Here is a 13,351-nt window from a genome sequence, read left to right on the forward strand (position 1 = left end):
TTTGCCCGTGTTTGGCCTTCTATACCTTTCCTATCCATGTACCTGTCTAGCTGTCTTTTAAAAGTTGTTATTGTACATGCCTCAACCACTTCCTCTGGCAGCTCAATCCACATACATACCACCTTTTTGTGTGTTTAAAAAAAAGTTGCTCCTCAAGTTCCTATTAAATCTTTCCCCTCTCACCTTAAACCTATGCCCTCTAGTTCTTGATTCACCAACCCTGGGAAAAAGACTGGCATTCACCCTATCTCTGCCCCTCATGATTTTATACACCTCTATAAGATCTCCTCTCAGTCTCCTATTGCCCAAGGAAAAATGTCCTAGCCTATCCAACCTCTCTTGATAACTCAGTCCGAGTCCTAGTAGCATCCTTGTAAATCTTTTCTGCACTCTTTCTAGTTTAATAACATCTTTCCTATAGCAGGGTGACTAAAACTAAATGCAGTATTCCAAGAGCAGCCTCACTCACATCTTATATAACCACACCAACCTCCTAACTTCTATACTCAATGCTCTGACTGATGAAGGCCAGCTTGCCAAAATCCTAGGAGTGTTTGTTGTATTTTTGAGTATATATGAGAGACTACAGGATTTACTTGGGTTATCAGGGAAGGTGCTCCACCTGAGGTTCAATAATGTGGGACTGGTGTTGCATCATTGATGTTTAGGATTAATGTCAAGATCTACCCACCTTGATTACTTAGGCCAGGCAGTAGCTTCTTCAAGTCAATGTACAGTGCAACTGTACACAGTTGGTGGATCATGACATTCTCCTCAATTTAGCAACTGATGCATTTTGCACAACAATGTGTACAAATGAACTGGATATCATATTGGAACCAAATTGGCATTTATGATCATGTCTGATCCAATATCAGTTTTATTAGGATGTTCAAGATGTTATTTTCTCCTGTAACTATTAATGCAAAAATCATTCACTGGTATTCTTAATTTACAACATTACAATTACATGCTTGAAAAGGATCCACATTGTTCCCGACCACCCTTTTTCCAATGTGATTATAAAAAAGAGAAGTGTTAAGCTGTTGTAAATTTCTTTTCATAATCCCTTTTTGTAGCTTGTACCAAATATTTTGTCACCTTTTGTTCTGTGTCTCTCTCCCAGTGGTCAGGATCTAAACTTGTTTTTGCCTTATGTTTTCCTTACCTCTTTAGTCTTGTTTTTTTTTCAGGGCAACTGTATCACATTAAATTTTTCTTAAAAAAAAAAGAGATTTTGTCAGCAGTAAATTGATTAGCTCAATTTTCTGTTGACAGTCTCTGCTTCATTGCATAGAAATCAGCCTTGCCCAAATCGTCAGGAAAAGAGGAAGACAAAAACCAGATAACTAAAGGCCTGTTAGCTTAATATCTGTTGGTAATGTGCTGGAGTCTATAATCAAGGAAGAAGTAGCTAGTTATTCAGAGAACCTTAATGTAATCAAACCAAATAAACATGCTTTTATGAAAGGTAAATCCTGTTTGACATTGCTACATCCGCAAAGGATGCTAGCAAATCAGGGTTGATAAAGGATTTGCAGATGATGCAATTTAACAAGATGCCACATAAAAGGTTGGTACACAAGATAAGAGCACATGGTATTAGGGCAAATGTGTTAGCATGGGTTGATAATTGGTTATCCCATAGAAGACAGAAAATAAACAGATCTATTTCAGACTGGAAGGGAGTAATTAGTGGAATGCTGCAAGAATCCGTTTTTTATGATTTCTATTAATGACCTGGGGAAGGGGGCCGGGTGTAAGATATCTATGTTTGCCAATGATGCAAAAATTGGGATGATGGGCAGGCACGGTAGTGTAGCTGTTAGCGTAATGCTATTACAGCGACCCAGGTTCAATTCAGGCCACTGTCTGTAAGGAGTTTGTGCGTTCTCCCCGTGACTGCATGGGTTTCCTCCGGGTGCTCCGGTTTCCTCCCACATTCCAAAGGCGTATAGGTTAGGAAGTGGTAGGCATGCTACGTTAGCATCAGAAGCATGGCGACACTTGCGGGCTGCCCGCAGAACACTCTATGCAAAAGATGCATTTCACTGTGTTTTGATGTACATGTGACTAATAAAGATATATTTTAAAAAATGATGTTAGGACTCTGCAACTGGATATAGATAAGTTGAATGAGTGAGTGAAGACTTGGCAAATAGAATTTAATCTGTTAAAATGTAAGGTTATTTACTTCAGTAAGATGAATCAAAAGACGAATCTAAATGACGAAAGATTGCAGATGAGCTAAGTATAGAGGGACCTAGGTGTTTTGTGCATGAATACAAAAGTTAGCAAAAACGCCAAATACACAAAATATTTTGTATCTTTAAATCAGGCTCTACTATGCTTATTCAATCAATGTGAAAGTTAAAATCTTGCATGAAATGTACTTTCCTTTCACCAAATGGTTGTCAAATTTCTGCATTTATGCATTCTGTCACTCAGTACTCTTTCTTAATTCTACCCTTAAAGAAACAATTAACCACAAATACCTTCCTATATTTTGTCACAGTGGTTCATACACCAGAATTCTCAATTAGGTCACTTGCAAATTTTAGGGTTGTTCTTCTGATCCTTGAATCTGAATCCTTTGAACTTTGGAATTCATTTCCTAATCTTTTTCACTGCTGCATTCACTGTTAAGGCACTCCTAAAATCCTGCATTTTTGAATGACGTTTTCAACAGTTCTCCTGATGTATCTTTGTCAAATTTATTGAATAATTGCTTATGTAAAGCAATTTAAAATGTATTAAGATAAATTTATTAGTCACATGTACATTGAAACACACAGTGAAATGCATCTTTTTGCGTTACTGAGAATGTGTTGGGAGCAGCCCACAAGTGTCTCCACTCTTCCGGCATGAACATAGCATGCCCACAGCTCCTAACCTGTTCATCTTTGGAATGTGAAAGATAACCGGAGCACCCAGAGGAAACCAATGCAGATACGGGAAGAACATACAAACGGAAACACAAGAAATTCTGCGAACGCTGAAATCTGGAGCAATACACAAAAAGTGCTGGAGGAACTCAGCAGGTCAGGCAGCATCTATGGAGGGACAGTTTGGGCAGAGACCCTTTATCAGAACTGGAAAGGAAGAGGGCAGAAGCCAGAATAAGAAAGTGGGGGGATGGGAAGGAGCAAATGCAGGCAGGTAATAGGTGAGTTCAGGTGATGGGCGAGTCCAGGTGAGAGGGGAAGGTAGGTGGGCGAGGGAGGGGGAGAAGATGTAATAAGCTGAGAGGTGATAGGTAGAAGAGGCAAAGACCTGAAGAAGAAGGAATCCAGTAGGAGAGGGCAGTGGACCATGGAATAAAGGATGGAGGAGGGGAGAAGAGGAGATGGGCAGGTCATCAAGGTGGGGGGGAGGGAGCTGATTCCAAAACAAAAGTACCATGCACTCGGACTCTGCCCATGCAACCTAACTGCAAGAGCGTGTGATGAGGGAGCCACAGGAATAAGGGAAGACACAGTGGGAGGGGCAGAAAGAGAAAGGGTGGGGTTACTGGAAGTTAGAGAAATCAATGTTGAGGCCATCAGGTTGGAGACTCCTAAGGCAGAATATGAGGTGTTGTTCCTCCAACGTACAAACGGCTTACAGACAGTGGTGGAACTGAACACGGGTCACTGGTGCTGTAATAGTATTATGATAACCGCTACCTATATAAATGCAAATTATTTTTAAATTAATAGCCTGTGCAAACCTTCAGAAGCATAACAGCTGTTTGCTTTAAATTCATCTAGATTTTGATACATATGGAAATCTAGGAAATGAACCTGAATGCAGTTCCGTATTCTGACCCAAATTGGCACTTGATTATCAGCATATTGTATATTTACAATGCTATTTTTAAGATACCAATGATTATTTATCTGATGTACACTATGTCCATTGGTAAACCTTTAATCTGTTTTGCAGAGGTTCCTGTGACTGTCACCATTCCTCTCACTAACATTACTGCAACAGATGGGGAATCTGTCAAGCTCCAATGTGAATTTTCCAGAGAATGCATTAATGCAACATGGCTAAAAAATGATCAGCCCATTGAAACAAGTAGCAAGTATGAGATCATTTCTGGAGGAACAAAACACTATCTGATTATTCACAATTGCAGTGCTGAAGATGAAGGGAGATACACCTGTTTGGTGACCTCAGCTACAAAAACGTCTGCTGAAGTCACTTTGGATGGTAAATCACAATTTGCCCATACAAGCATTCTTCAATCATTTTCATCCCGAAGTATTTCAAAATCTTACATTGGGGAAGTCATGAAAGTATACTATATAAAATGAAGTGAAGTCAGAGGCATACAGCACAAAAATAGGACATTCAGCCCACTGTGCAGATGCTGGCCATCCAGTACCTATCTTTACTAATCCAACTTTCCATCACTCACCCTTGAAATGACACACCTTCTATGCCGTGTCATTTCAAGAACTCAACTAAATATATCTTAAAACGTTGTGAGAGTATGTCCTTCCACCAACCCCTAAGGCAGTGAGTTCCAGATTTCAACCACCCTCTGGGTAAAAATTTTCTTCCCCAAATCCTTTCTGTATCTATTACCCTTTATCTTATGCTCTTTCTTTCTCATAAGAAGCAAAGAGCATAAGATAAGTAAAGGAGGTGATAATGGGAACCATTAGGGGAGAGCTGAATGGCAGATGGAACCAGAACCAGATAGTGGGAAGGAAGAGGGTGGGGCAGAGGAAGCCTGTGGGTGAAATAGGTGTGTTGTAGGTGGATGGGACCAGGAGAGGGAGGGAGTTGAAAATGCGTGATGGGGGCCTGGAGAGGTGTGGGGGGGGGTTGCGGGTGGTGGGAAAGGGGACAAAAATGGGAGGACCAGAGGAGGATTGGAAGGAGAGAGTTAGAAGGGGGGAAGGAGGGAGGGGGAAAACAACCCATTGGAGGGTTAACTAAAGTTGGAAAACTCAGTGTTTCTGCCACCTCCCCTCTCCATCCTGAGTCCTGATGCAGGGTTTCAACCCAAAATGTTGAAAATTCCTTCCCTCCCAGTCCCTCCAGCAGATTGTTTGTTTTTCCAGATTCCAGGATCTACAGTCTCTTGTGTCTCCTTGTTCTTTGTCAAACTAGAAAGTCATGAATGTAATGACAGGGTTGGAATGCTCAATCTCACAACTACTCATATCTACTGTGATGAAGTGCTTTGCGAGGTTGATCATGGCTAGAATTACCTCCTGCCTGAGCAAGGACCTGGACCCGCTGCAGTTTGCCTACCACCACAACAGGTCTACAGCGGACACAATCTCACTGGCTCTCCACTCAGCTTTGGAACACTTTGACAACAGCAAAACATATGTCAGGCTGCTGTTTATCGATTACAGCTCAGCATTCAACATCATTATCCCCTCAGTACTAATCAACAAGTTTCAAAACCTGGGCCTCTGTACCTCTATCTGCAACTAGATCTTCGACTTCCTTATCGGGAGACACAATCAGTTGCATCGGTAATAACATCTCCTCCTCGCTGACAATCAGCACAGGATGTGTGCTTAGCCCATTGCTCCTACTCTCTCTACACTCATGACTGTGTGGCTAGGCACAGCGTAAAGGCCATCTATAAATTCACCAATAACACCACTGTTGCACTGTTGTTGGCAGAATCTCAAATGATGATGAGGAGGCGTACAGGAGTGAGATAGATTGGCTGGTTGAGTGTCGCAACAATAATCTCGCACTCAACATCAGTAAGACCAAGGAATTGATTGTGGACTTCAGGGAGGTGATGTCGGGAGAACACACACCAGTCCTCATTGAGGTGTCAGCGACGGAAGAGGCAAGCAGCTTCAAGTTCCTGAATGTCAACATCTTGGAGGATCTATCCTCGGCCCAACACATTGATGTAATCACAAAGAAGGCACGACAGCAGCTCGACTTCATTTGGAGTTTGAAGAGATTTGGTATGTCACCAAAATTTCTTCCAACTATCTACAGATGTACGGTAAAGAGCATTCTAACTGATTGCATCATCACCTGGTTTGGAGGCTTCAATGCACAGGATCACAAGAGACTCAGCCAGTTTCATCACGAACAGAACCCTCCCCTCCATTGAGGACATCTTCAAGAGGCAATGCCTCAAGAAGTAGCATTCATCGTTACCATCTAGGACATGCCCTCTTTGCGTTACTACCATTGGGGAAGAGGTACAGGAGCCTGAAGACCCACACTCAGTGTTTTAGGAATAGCTTCTTCTCCCCTGCCATCAGTTTTCTGAATGGTCCATGAACACTACCTTGTTATTCCTCTTTTACATTATTTATTTATTTTTGTGTCTTGCACTGTACTGCTGCCGCAAAATAACAAATTTCACAACCTATGTCATTGATAATAATTCTGAGTCTGATCTGTCTCTTTCCTCTGCCATGTACAATGTGGAACTTCACCTTGATGTGATTCTGATTTTGTGCAGGATTAGCAACCCCATTTATTTCAGTGGATTTTACGGCACCAGTTAAGAAAGCAAAGTTCCTTTTGTTTTAATTATTTTGGCTTAATTTAATATTTTTAGCTATTTATATTTTAGGTGTTTTAGATGATTTTGTATTTGTTTTTACTTTTTAAAGCTTTGAGATTGTTAAAGTGGGGTGGAGTTTTGCGGGCTATCAAAACGTTCAAAAGCATTTTGGGGCAGAGATCAGGATGCCTTTGACCAGCAAAATAACCTTTATGCATCCAGACCAGATAATTAATAGCATGGGATAATCAAAGGTAGCAATTGCAGCAGCAAGCCCATTCTTCCAAGATCTGATCCATAAACCTCAAGCTGGTGATCTTGAACCTGTAAAATGTGTTCTAACAGCTGTTGTTAACCTTTACCATTCCCATCTATATCAATGTGGAGAATGGCAAGCAGTTGTAGGATACCTGAGAGCTGGTCTGGCCATGTCCTTAAATCCTGTGCAGATCAGCTGGCGGGAGTATTTGTAGACATACTTAACCTCTCCCTGCTTCAATCTGAGGTTCCTGCCTGTTTTAAGAAGACCACTATCATCCCGGTACCCTAGAAAAACAAGGTAACATTCCTTAATGACTACCGACCGGTGGATCTGACATCCACCATCATGAAATGCTTTGAGAGGCTGGTCACGGCACGCATTAACTCCAGCCTCCCGGAAAACTTCGACCCACTGCAATTCGCCTACCACTGAAACAGATCTACAGTGGATGCCATCTCCCTGGCCCTACACTCATCTCTGGAGCATCTGGACAAGAAAGACACCTACATTAGATTATGGTTTATTGACTACAGCTCCACCTTCAGTGCTATAATTCCAAGCAAACTCATCTCCAAACTCAAAGGCCTGGGACTCAACACCTCCCTGTGCAACTGGATCCTTGACTTCTTGACCAACGGACCGCAATCAATAAGGACAGGCAGCAACACCTCGGGCATGATTATTGTCAACACTGGTGCCCCGCAAGTTTGCGTCCTCAGCCCCTACTCTACTCCCTATACATTGATGGCTGCATGGCCAGATTCTACTCTAACTCCATCTACACGTTTGCAGATGATACCACCGTAGTGGGCCATATATCAAATAACAATGAGTCGAAGGAGATAGAGAGCTTAGTGATATGGTGTCATGACAACAACCTTTTCCTCAATGTCAGCAAAACAAAAGAGCTGGTCATTGACTTCGGGAAAGGGGGCGGTGTACATGCTCCTTTCTACATCAACGGTGCTGAGGTCAAGAGAGTTGAGAGCTTCAAATTCCTTGGAGTGAACATCAATAGCCTGTTCTGGTCCAACCATGTAGACACCATGCCCAGGAAAGCTCACTAGTGCCTCAAGGAGGCTAAAGAAATTTGGCATGTCCCCTTTGACACTCACCAATTTTTATCGATGCACCTTAGAAAGCATCCTATCTGGATGCATCACAGCTTGGTATGGCAGCTGCTCTGCCCGGGACTGCAAGAAACTGCAGAGAGTTATAGACACAGCTCAGCACATCACAGAAGCCAGCCTCCCCTCCTTGAACTCTGCCTATATTTCTCGCTGCCTCAGTAAAGCAACCAGCATAATCAAAGACCCTACCCACCCAGCACATTCTCTCTTCTCCCCCCTCCCATTGGGCAGAAGATACAAAAGCCTGAAAGCACTTACTGCCAGGCTCAAGGACAGCTTCTATTCTGCTGTTATAAGACTATTGAATGGTTCCCTAGTACAATAAGATGGATTCTTGACCTCACAGCCTACCTCATTACCTTGCACCTGATTTGTCTACCTGCACTACACTTTCTCTGTAGCTATTGAAACTTTATTCTGCATTTTGTATTGTTTTACTTTGTGCTACCTTAATGCACAATGTAATGAATTGATCCGTAGGAATGGTATGCAAGACAAGTTTTTCACTGTACCTTGGTACAAATAACAATAATAAACCAATTCCAATTAATCCCTGATCTGTTCACCTCTAAAGTGGTTAATTACAGTGAATTATTGGCATCATCCGGTCCCATGGGAGTAACCACTGAGATAATGTGATGGATAACGTAGAAATGAAGAAAGTAAACTGAAGCATTAGTTTACTTCTTCACTCAAAGAGTGGTGGGAATGTGGAATGGGCTGCCATCTGATGTGGTAAATACAGGCTCGTTCTTAATTTTTAAGAGTAAATTGGATAGATACATGGACGAGGGAGGTCTGGAGGGGTATGAGCTGGGGGCAGGTAAATGGGACTAGCAGAATAATGTTTCAGTACAGACTAGAGGGGCCGAATGGCCTGTTTCCGTGCTGTCGTTTTCTATGGTTCATTCTGCTGAGGAAACAAAATGTGAGATCTGGTATAGAAAGCATAATTTCATGCAGCTATTTATGATCTGCAAAAATAGGACAGTTTGGTGCATCAGCTTGAGTCATTTTATGCCAGTATTAAAAAATGGCTGCAATTTTTCAAAAACTATGCTAGTTTTTAAGTTTACTTTTACTATAATGTGTTGTATTGTCACTTTTTATTGCTATTGTAGTACTCTGGTTGTACAATTAATAAAATAATTGATGTCTTATTTTCTGCAGGTACAATTAAACCTGTTCCAGATCAGGACTGGGAAATTCTACAGGAGCCTGACAAAGCTACAGTTGAAGTAATAGATGGGGAGCAAGTTACTCCCAAACCAAGCTTGCCACCTGAGGCAGCCCAGGAAGGTGACTTGCATCTTCTGTGGGAAGCCTTGGCAAAGAAACGCAGAATGAGCCGAGAACCAACTCTTGATTCTATCAGTGAAGTACCAGAAGAAGATGACAAAGCTCTGAAACAACAGCTACAGAAAGGTTTGGAGATTGAAGATGTATCTACAGATGACATGTCTAGAGCGTGTGATTCTTATACAAGTTCTGATGAAGAGTCACAATCAGGTACTCCGTCCCTTGTTCATTACCTGAAAACAGCAGGACAGTCAACCATAACAATAGCTGGAAAAGTACAAACTATTTCTACAAGCAAATTCTTTAAACACTGGGAATCTACAAGCACTGAGCCTGAGAAATTGCAAGATGAACCTATCTTGGAAGAAGACCCATCTCTTGCTGAAGCTGCAACAAAAATCCAGGCTGCATTTAAGGGTTATAAAATCAGGAAGGAACTGAAACAGCAAGGCACACCTGTGTTTGGAGAAGTTTTTAAATCTCAGACAATTAAGCTGGGCCAAACTGTCCATCTGGACTGTGTGGCCCTGAGTAAATCTGAAGTCAAAGTTCGATGGCTCAAAGATGGAGAAGAGATTGTTGATGGAAGACATTATCATATTGATAATTACAGTGATGGAACTTGCTCCTTAATTATTACAGGTGTGGAACAAAAAGACTCTGGAACATATACTTGCGAGGCTTCTAACAAATTTGGCACAGCTTCTCATAGTGGAAAAGTTAAGGTTGCAAGTGATGTAAAGGAAACAGTTCAGAAACTCAAACAAGGCATTGGTATAAAGTACAGCACTGATAGTGAACCAGAAAGTTCTTCAGGAAGTGAAGTTGATGATGCTTTTCGCAGAGCAGGTAAACGACTTCACAGACTTTTGCATTCAAAACTATCTTTTGAAATTTCTGATGTGGATGAAGAATTCTTTGTTAGTGCTGATGAAGGAGATGAAGAAATCTTGGACAGACAGACCTACCATGAGGATGAAAATTATATTTATATTAAGTTTGATACCTTGACTGAAGCAGAAGTGGCTGCAGACAGATTTAAGGAGATATTTATCGGCCAGGGAATTCCTGTTCAAATTGACATTTGCCAAGACAATAATAGGGTTGAAATACGGATTAAGAAGGTTTCACACCCCCCTGTCGCATTTGGAGAAGACCATACACCCACACAAGAGGGACTACAAGTTGAATCTGGTATGTTCTACTCCTGATCTTTGTTTGTTTCAAAACCTTTATGGGTTCTTTCACATTCGAAAAGTACAGCATTTAATTCATTATTTGCTTAAATTATACAGGCGACCCCTGGGTTATGGTGGGGGGCAGGGTGGTGGTTGCGTTCCTGGAAAATGGTCCATGTCATGGTTTTCTGTAGCATGAATCCACATCATCTGATCATGTGTCAAGAAACAGGAATTGAAATAAAAATTATGTTGATTTATTTACTTTTTTTCACATAAATTCCATGAGAGTGAATTTTATTCCGTATCTCAAATTTTTGGGTTTTGATTTGTGAATTCTGTAAGGGTGAATTTCCACAACCCAAAAAACTGTAATGCAGGGGTCGCCTGTACTAGAAATTAAGATATTCCAGGAAAATAATGGCTACAACAACTATTGTGCATTTTATTATCTACATGTAATATTTATGTATGAAGAGAGTAGAAAAGTCAGCATAGTCTTGGCTATCAAAGTATTCTAAACAATGTGTGAATGATGTAAACAATGGATTAATTTATTTGTGAGTACAAATAGGACTACAAAGAAATATCTATCATTCAATATAGTCAAAAGGTTTTTTACTTGATAGAAGCTATTAGGATAGATAAGTCACTGGGGCTGGACGGGATATAACCAAGGTTATTAGGGGAAGCTAGGGAAGAGATTGCTGCGCCTTTGGCGACGATCTTTGTGTCCTCACTAGCCACAGGAGTAGTGCTAGATTGGTATTGGTATTGGTTTATTATTGTCACTTGTACCAAGGTACAGTGAAAAACTTTGGAGGGTGGCAAATGTTGTTCCTTTGTTTACGAAAGGGAGTAGGGATAACCCTGGGAATTACAGACCATTGAGTCTTACTTCAGTGGTGGGCAAATTACTGGAGAAGATTCTTAGAGACAGGATTTATGGGCATTTAGAGAAGCATAGGCTGATTAGGGACAGTCAGAATGGCTTTGTGAGGGGCAGGTCATGCCTCATGAGTCTGATTGAATTCTTTGAGGATGTGACAAAGACAATGATGAATGTAGAGCAGTGGATGTGGTGTACATGGATTTTAGTAAGACGTTTGATAAGGTTCCTCATGGAAGGCTCATTCAGAAAGTCAGGAGGAATGGGATCCAGGGAAACTTGGCTGTGTGGATTCAGAATTGGCACGCCCATAGAAGGAGCATATTCTGCCTGGAGGTCGGATACCAGTGGTGTTCTGCAGGGATCTGTTCTGGGACCCCTGCTCTTTGTGATTTTTATAAATGATTTAGATGAGGATGTGGAAGGGTGGGTTAGTAAGTTTGCTGATGACATGAAGGTTGGTGGTGTTGTGGATAGTGTAGAAGGTTGCTGTAGATTACAACAGGATATTGATAGAATGCAGAGCTGGACTGAGAAGTGGCAGATGGAGTTCAACCCGGATAAGTGTGAAGTGATACACTTTGGAAGATAAAATTTGAAGGCAGAATACAAGGTTAATGGCAGGACTCTTAGCAGTGTGGAGGAACAGAATCCTGGGGTCCACGTCCATAGATCCCTCATGGTTGCCACACAGGTCCATACGGTTGTTAAGAAGGCGTATGGAGGGTTGGCCTTCATTAGTCGGGGTTGAGTTCAAGAGCCGCGAGGTGATGTTGCAGCTCTATAGAACTCTGGTCAGACCACACTTGGAGTATTGTATTCAGTTCTGGTCACCACATTATAGAAAGGATGTGGAAGCTTTAGAGACGGTGCAGAGGAGATTTACCAGGATGTTTCCTGGATTGAAGAGCATGAGGATAGGTTGAGCAAGCTAGGGCTTTTCTCTTTGGAGAGAAGGAGGATGAGAGGTGATTTGATAGAGGTGTACAAGATGATAAGAGGCATAGATCGAGTGGACAGTCAGAGACTTTTTCCCAGGGTGACAGTGGCTAACACGAGGGGACATAATCTTAAGGTGATTGGAAGAAGGTATAAGGGGGATGTCAGAGGCAAGTTTTTTTACACAGGGTGATGTGTGCATGGAACACACTGCCAGCAGAGGTTGTGGGGGCAGATACATTAGGGAGATTTAAGAAACTCTTAGATAGACACATGAATGATAGAAAAATAGGGGGCTATGTGGGTGTGAAGGGTTAGCTAGATCTTAGAGCAGGATAAAATGTCGGCACAGCACTGTGGGCCGGAGGGCCTGTACTGTGCTATAGTGTTCTATGTTCTATAGTTGTCATTAATGATATGAAAGGGGATCTTATAAAAGTGGAAAGAATAGAGCAATAAAAATAACACATCAAGCTACAGAAAAACTAAGTGTGAAAGGTGTTAAAAAGAGCATGGAGTAAATCAATGTCTGTTCCACTCGCTGTTGAGCCTAAAACAGATGATGGATGGTTGGTGTGTGGTTAGAGTAGGAGGAAATCTAGGAGTAGGATAAATCTCCAGGAATGATCTTATATTCCTGTATGTACGCTGCCGATCAAATTCCATATGCCTACAATGCCTGCCTAAAGCAAGCATTAAGTACTTTAATATGCTAACATCTGCTTTAGGACTCTGATGTTAGACAGAGCTGAATTTTAAAAAAGGGTGTATCCATTTTCAGGAGCAGATCCATTATTTGTGCAATTGATTCTTATGCAATCTAGAACATTACTTCAACTCCCAGAATATCAAGTTAAATCTTACCTTGTAGGCACCTCTGGCAGAGCCACCTGTTGAACCTGGGCATTGTCATACTCCAGCATATTTGGAACATTATTTCTCCAGCGAAACTAGTGGATGTTTGAAACCCTTCAAAAACACAAAAATTCAAGCTGTTTATAGCGAAGAAGGTCGTCAAATAATACAGCAGGAGATAGGTCAGTTGGATAGGCTGGCAGGGAAATAGCAGATAGAGTTTACTCTGGACAAGTGTGAGGTGATGCATTTAGGGAGGTCAAATGCAACAAATGTGTACACAAAAATGGCAGTACCTTTAGGAGCATTGTGGTT

General features: G+C 41.6%; 1 protein-coding gene across 1 annotated transcript in view; it reads left to right on the forward strand.

Annotated features, from left to right (window-relative positions):
• Window positions 1–13,351, forward strand: part of LOC127570499 (obscurin-like) — a 465,385-nt gene that overhangs the window by 309,541 nt on the left and 142,493 nt on the right. The window contains exons 62-64 of the mRNA XM_052016136.1: window positions 3,925–4,194; window positions 9,047–9,903; window positions 9,958–10,369. Of these exons, the coding sequence (XP_051872096.1) occupies window positions 3,925–4,194; window positions 9,047–9,903; window positions 9,958–10,369 (1,539 nt within the window). The remainder of the gene's footprint in view (window positions 1–3,924; window positions 4,195–9,046; window positions 9,904–9,957; window positions 10,370–13,351) is intronic.

The sequence above is a fragment of the Pristis pectinata genome, chromosome 5 (assembly GCF_009764475.1).
Source record: "Pristis pectinata isolate sPriPec2 chromosome 5, sPriPec2.1.pri, whole genome shotgun sequence".
Classification (NCBI taxonomy): Eukaryota; Metazoa; Chordata; class Chondrichthyes; order Rhinopristiformes; family Pristidae; genus Pristis; species Pristis pectinata.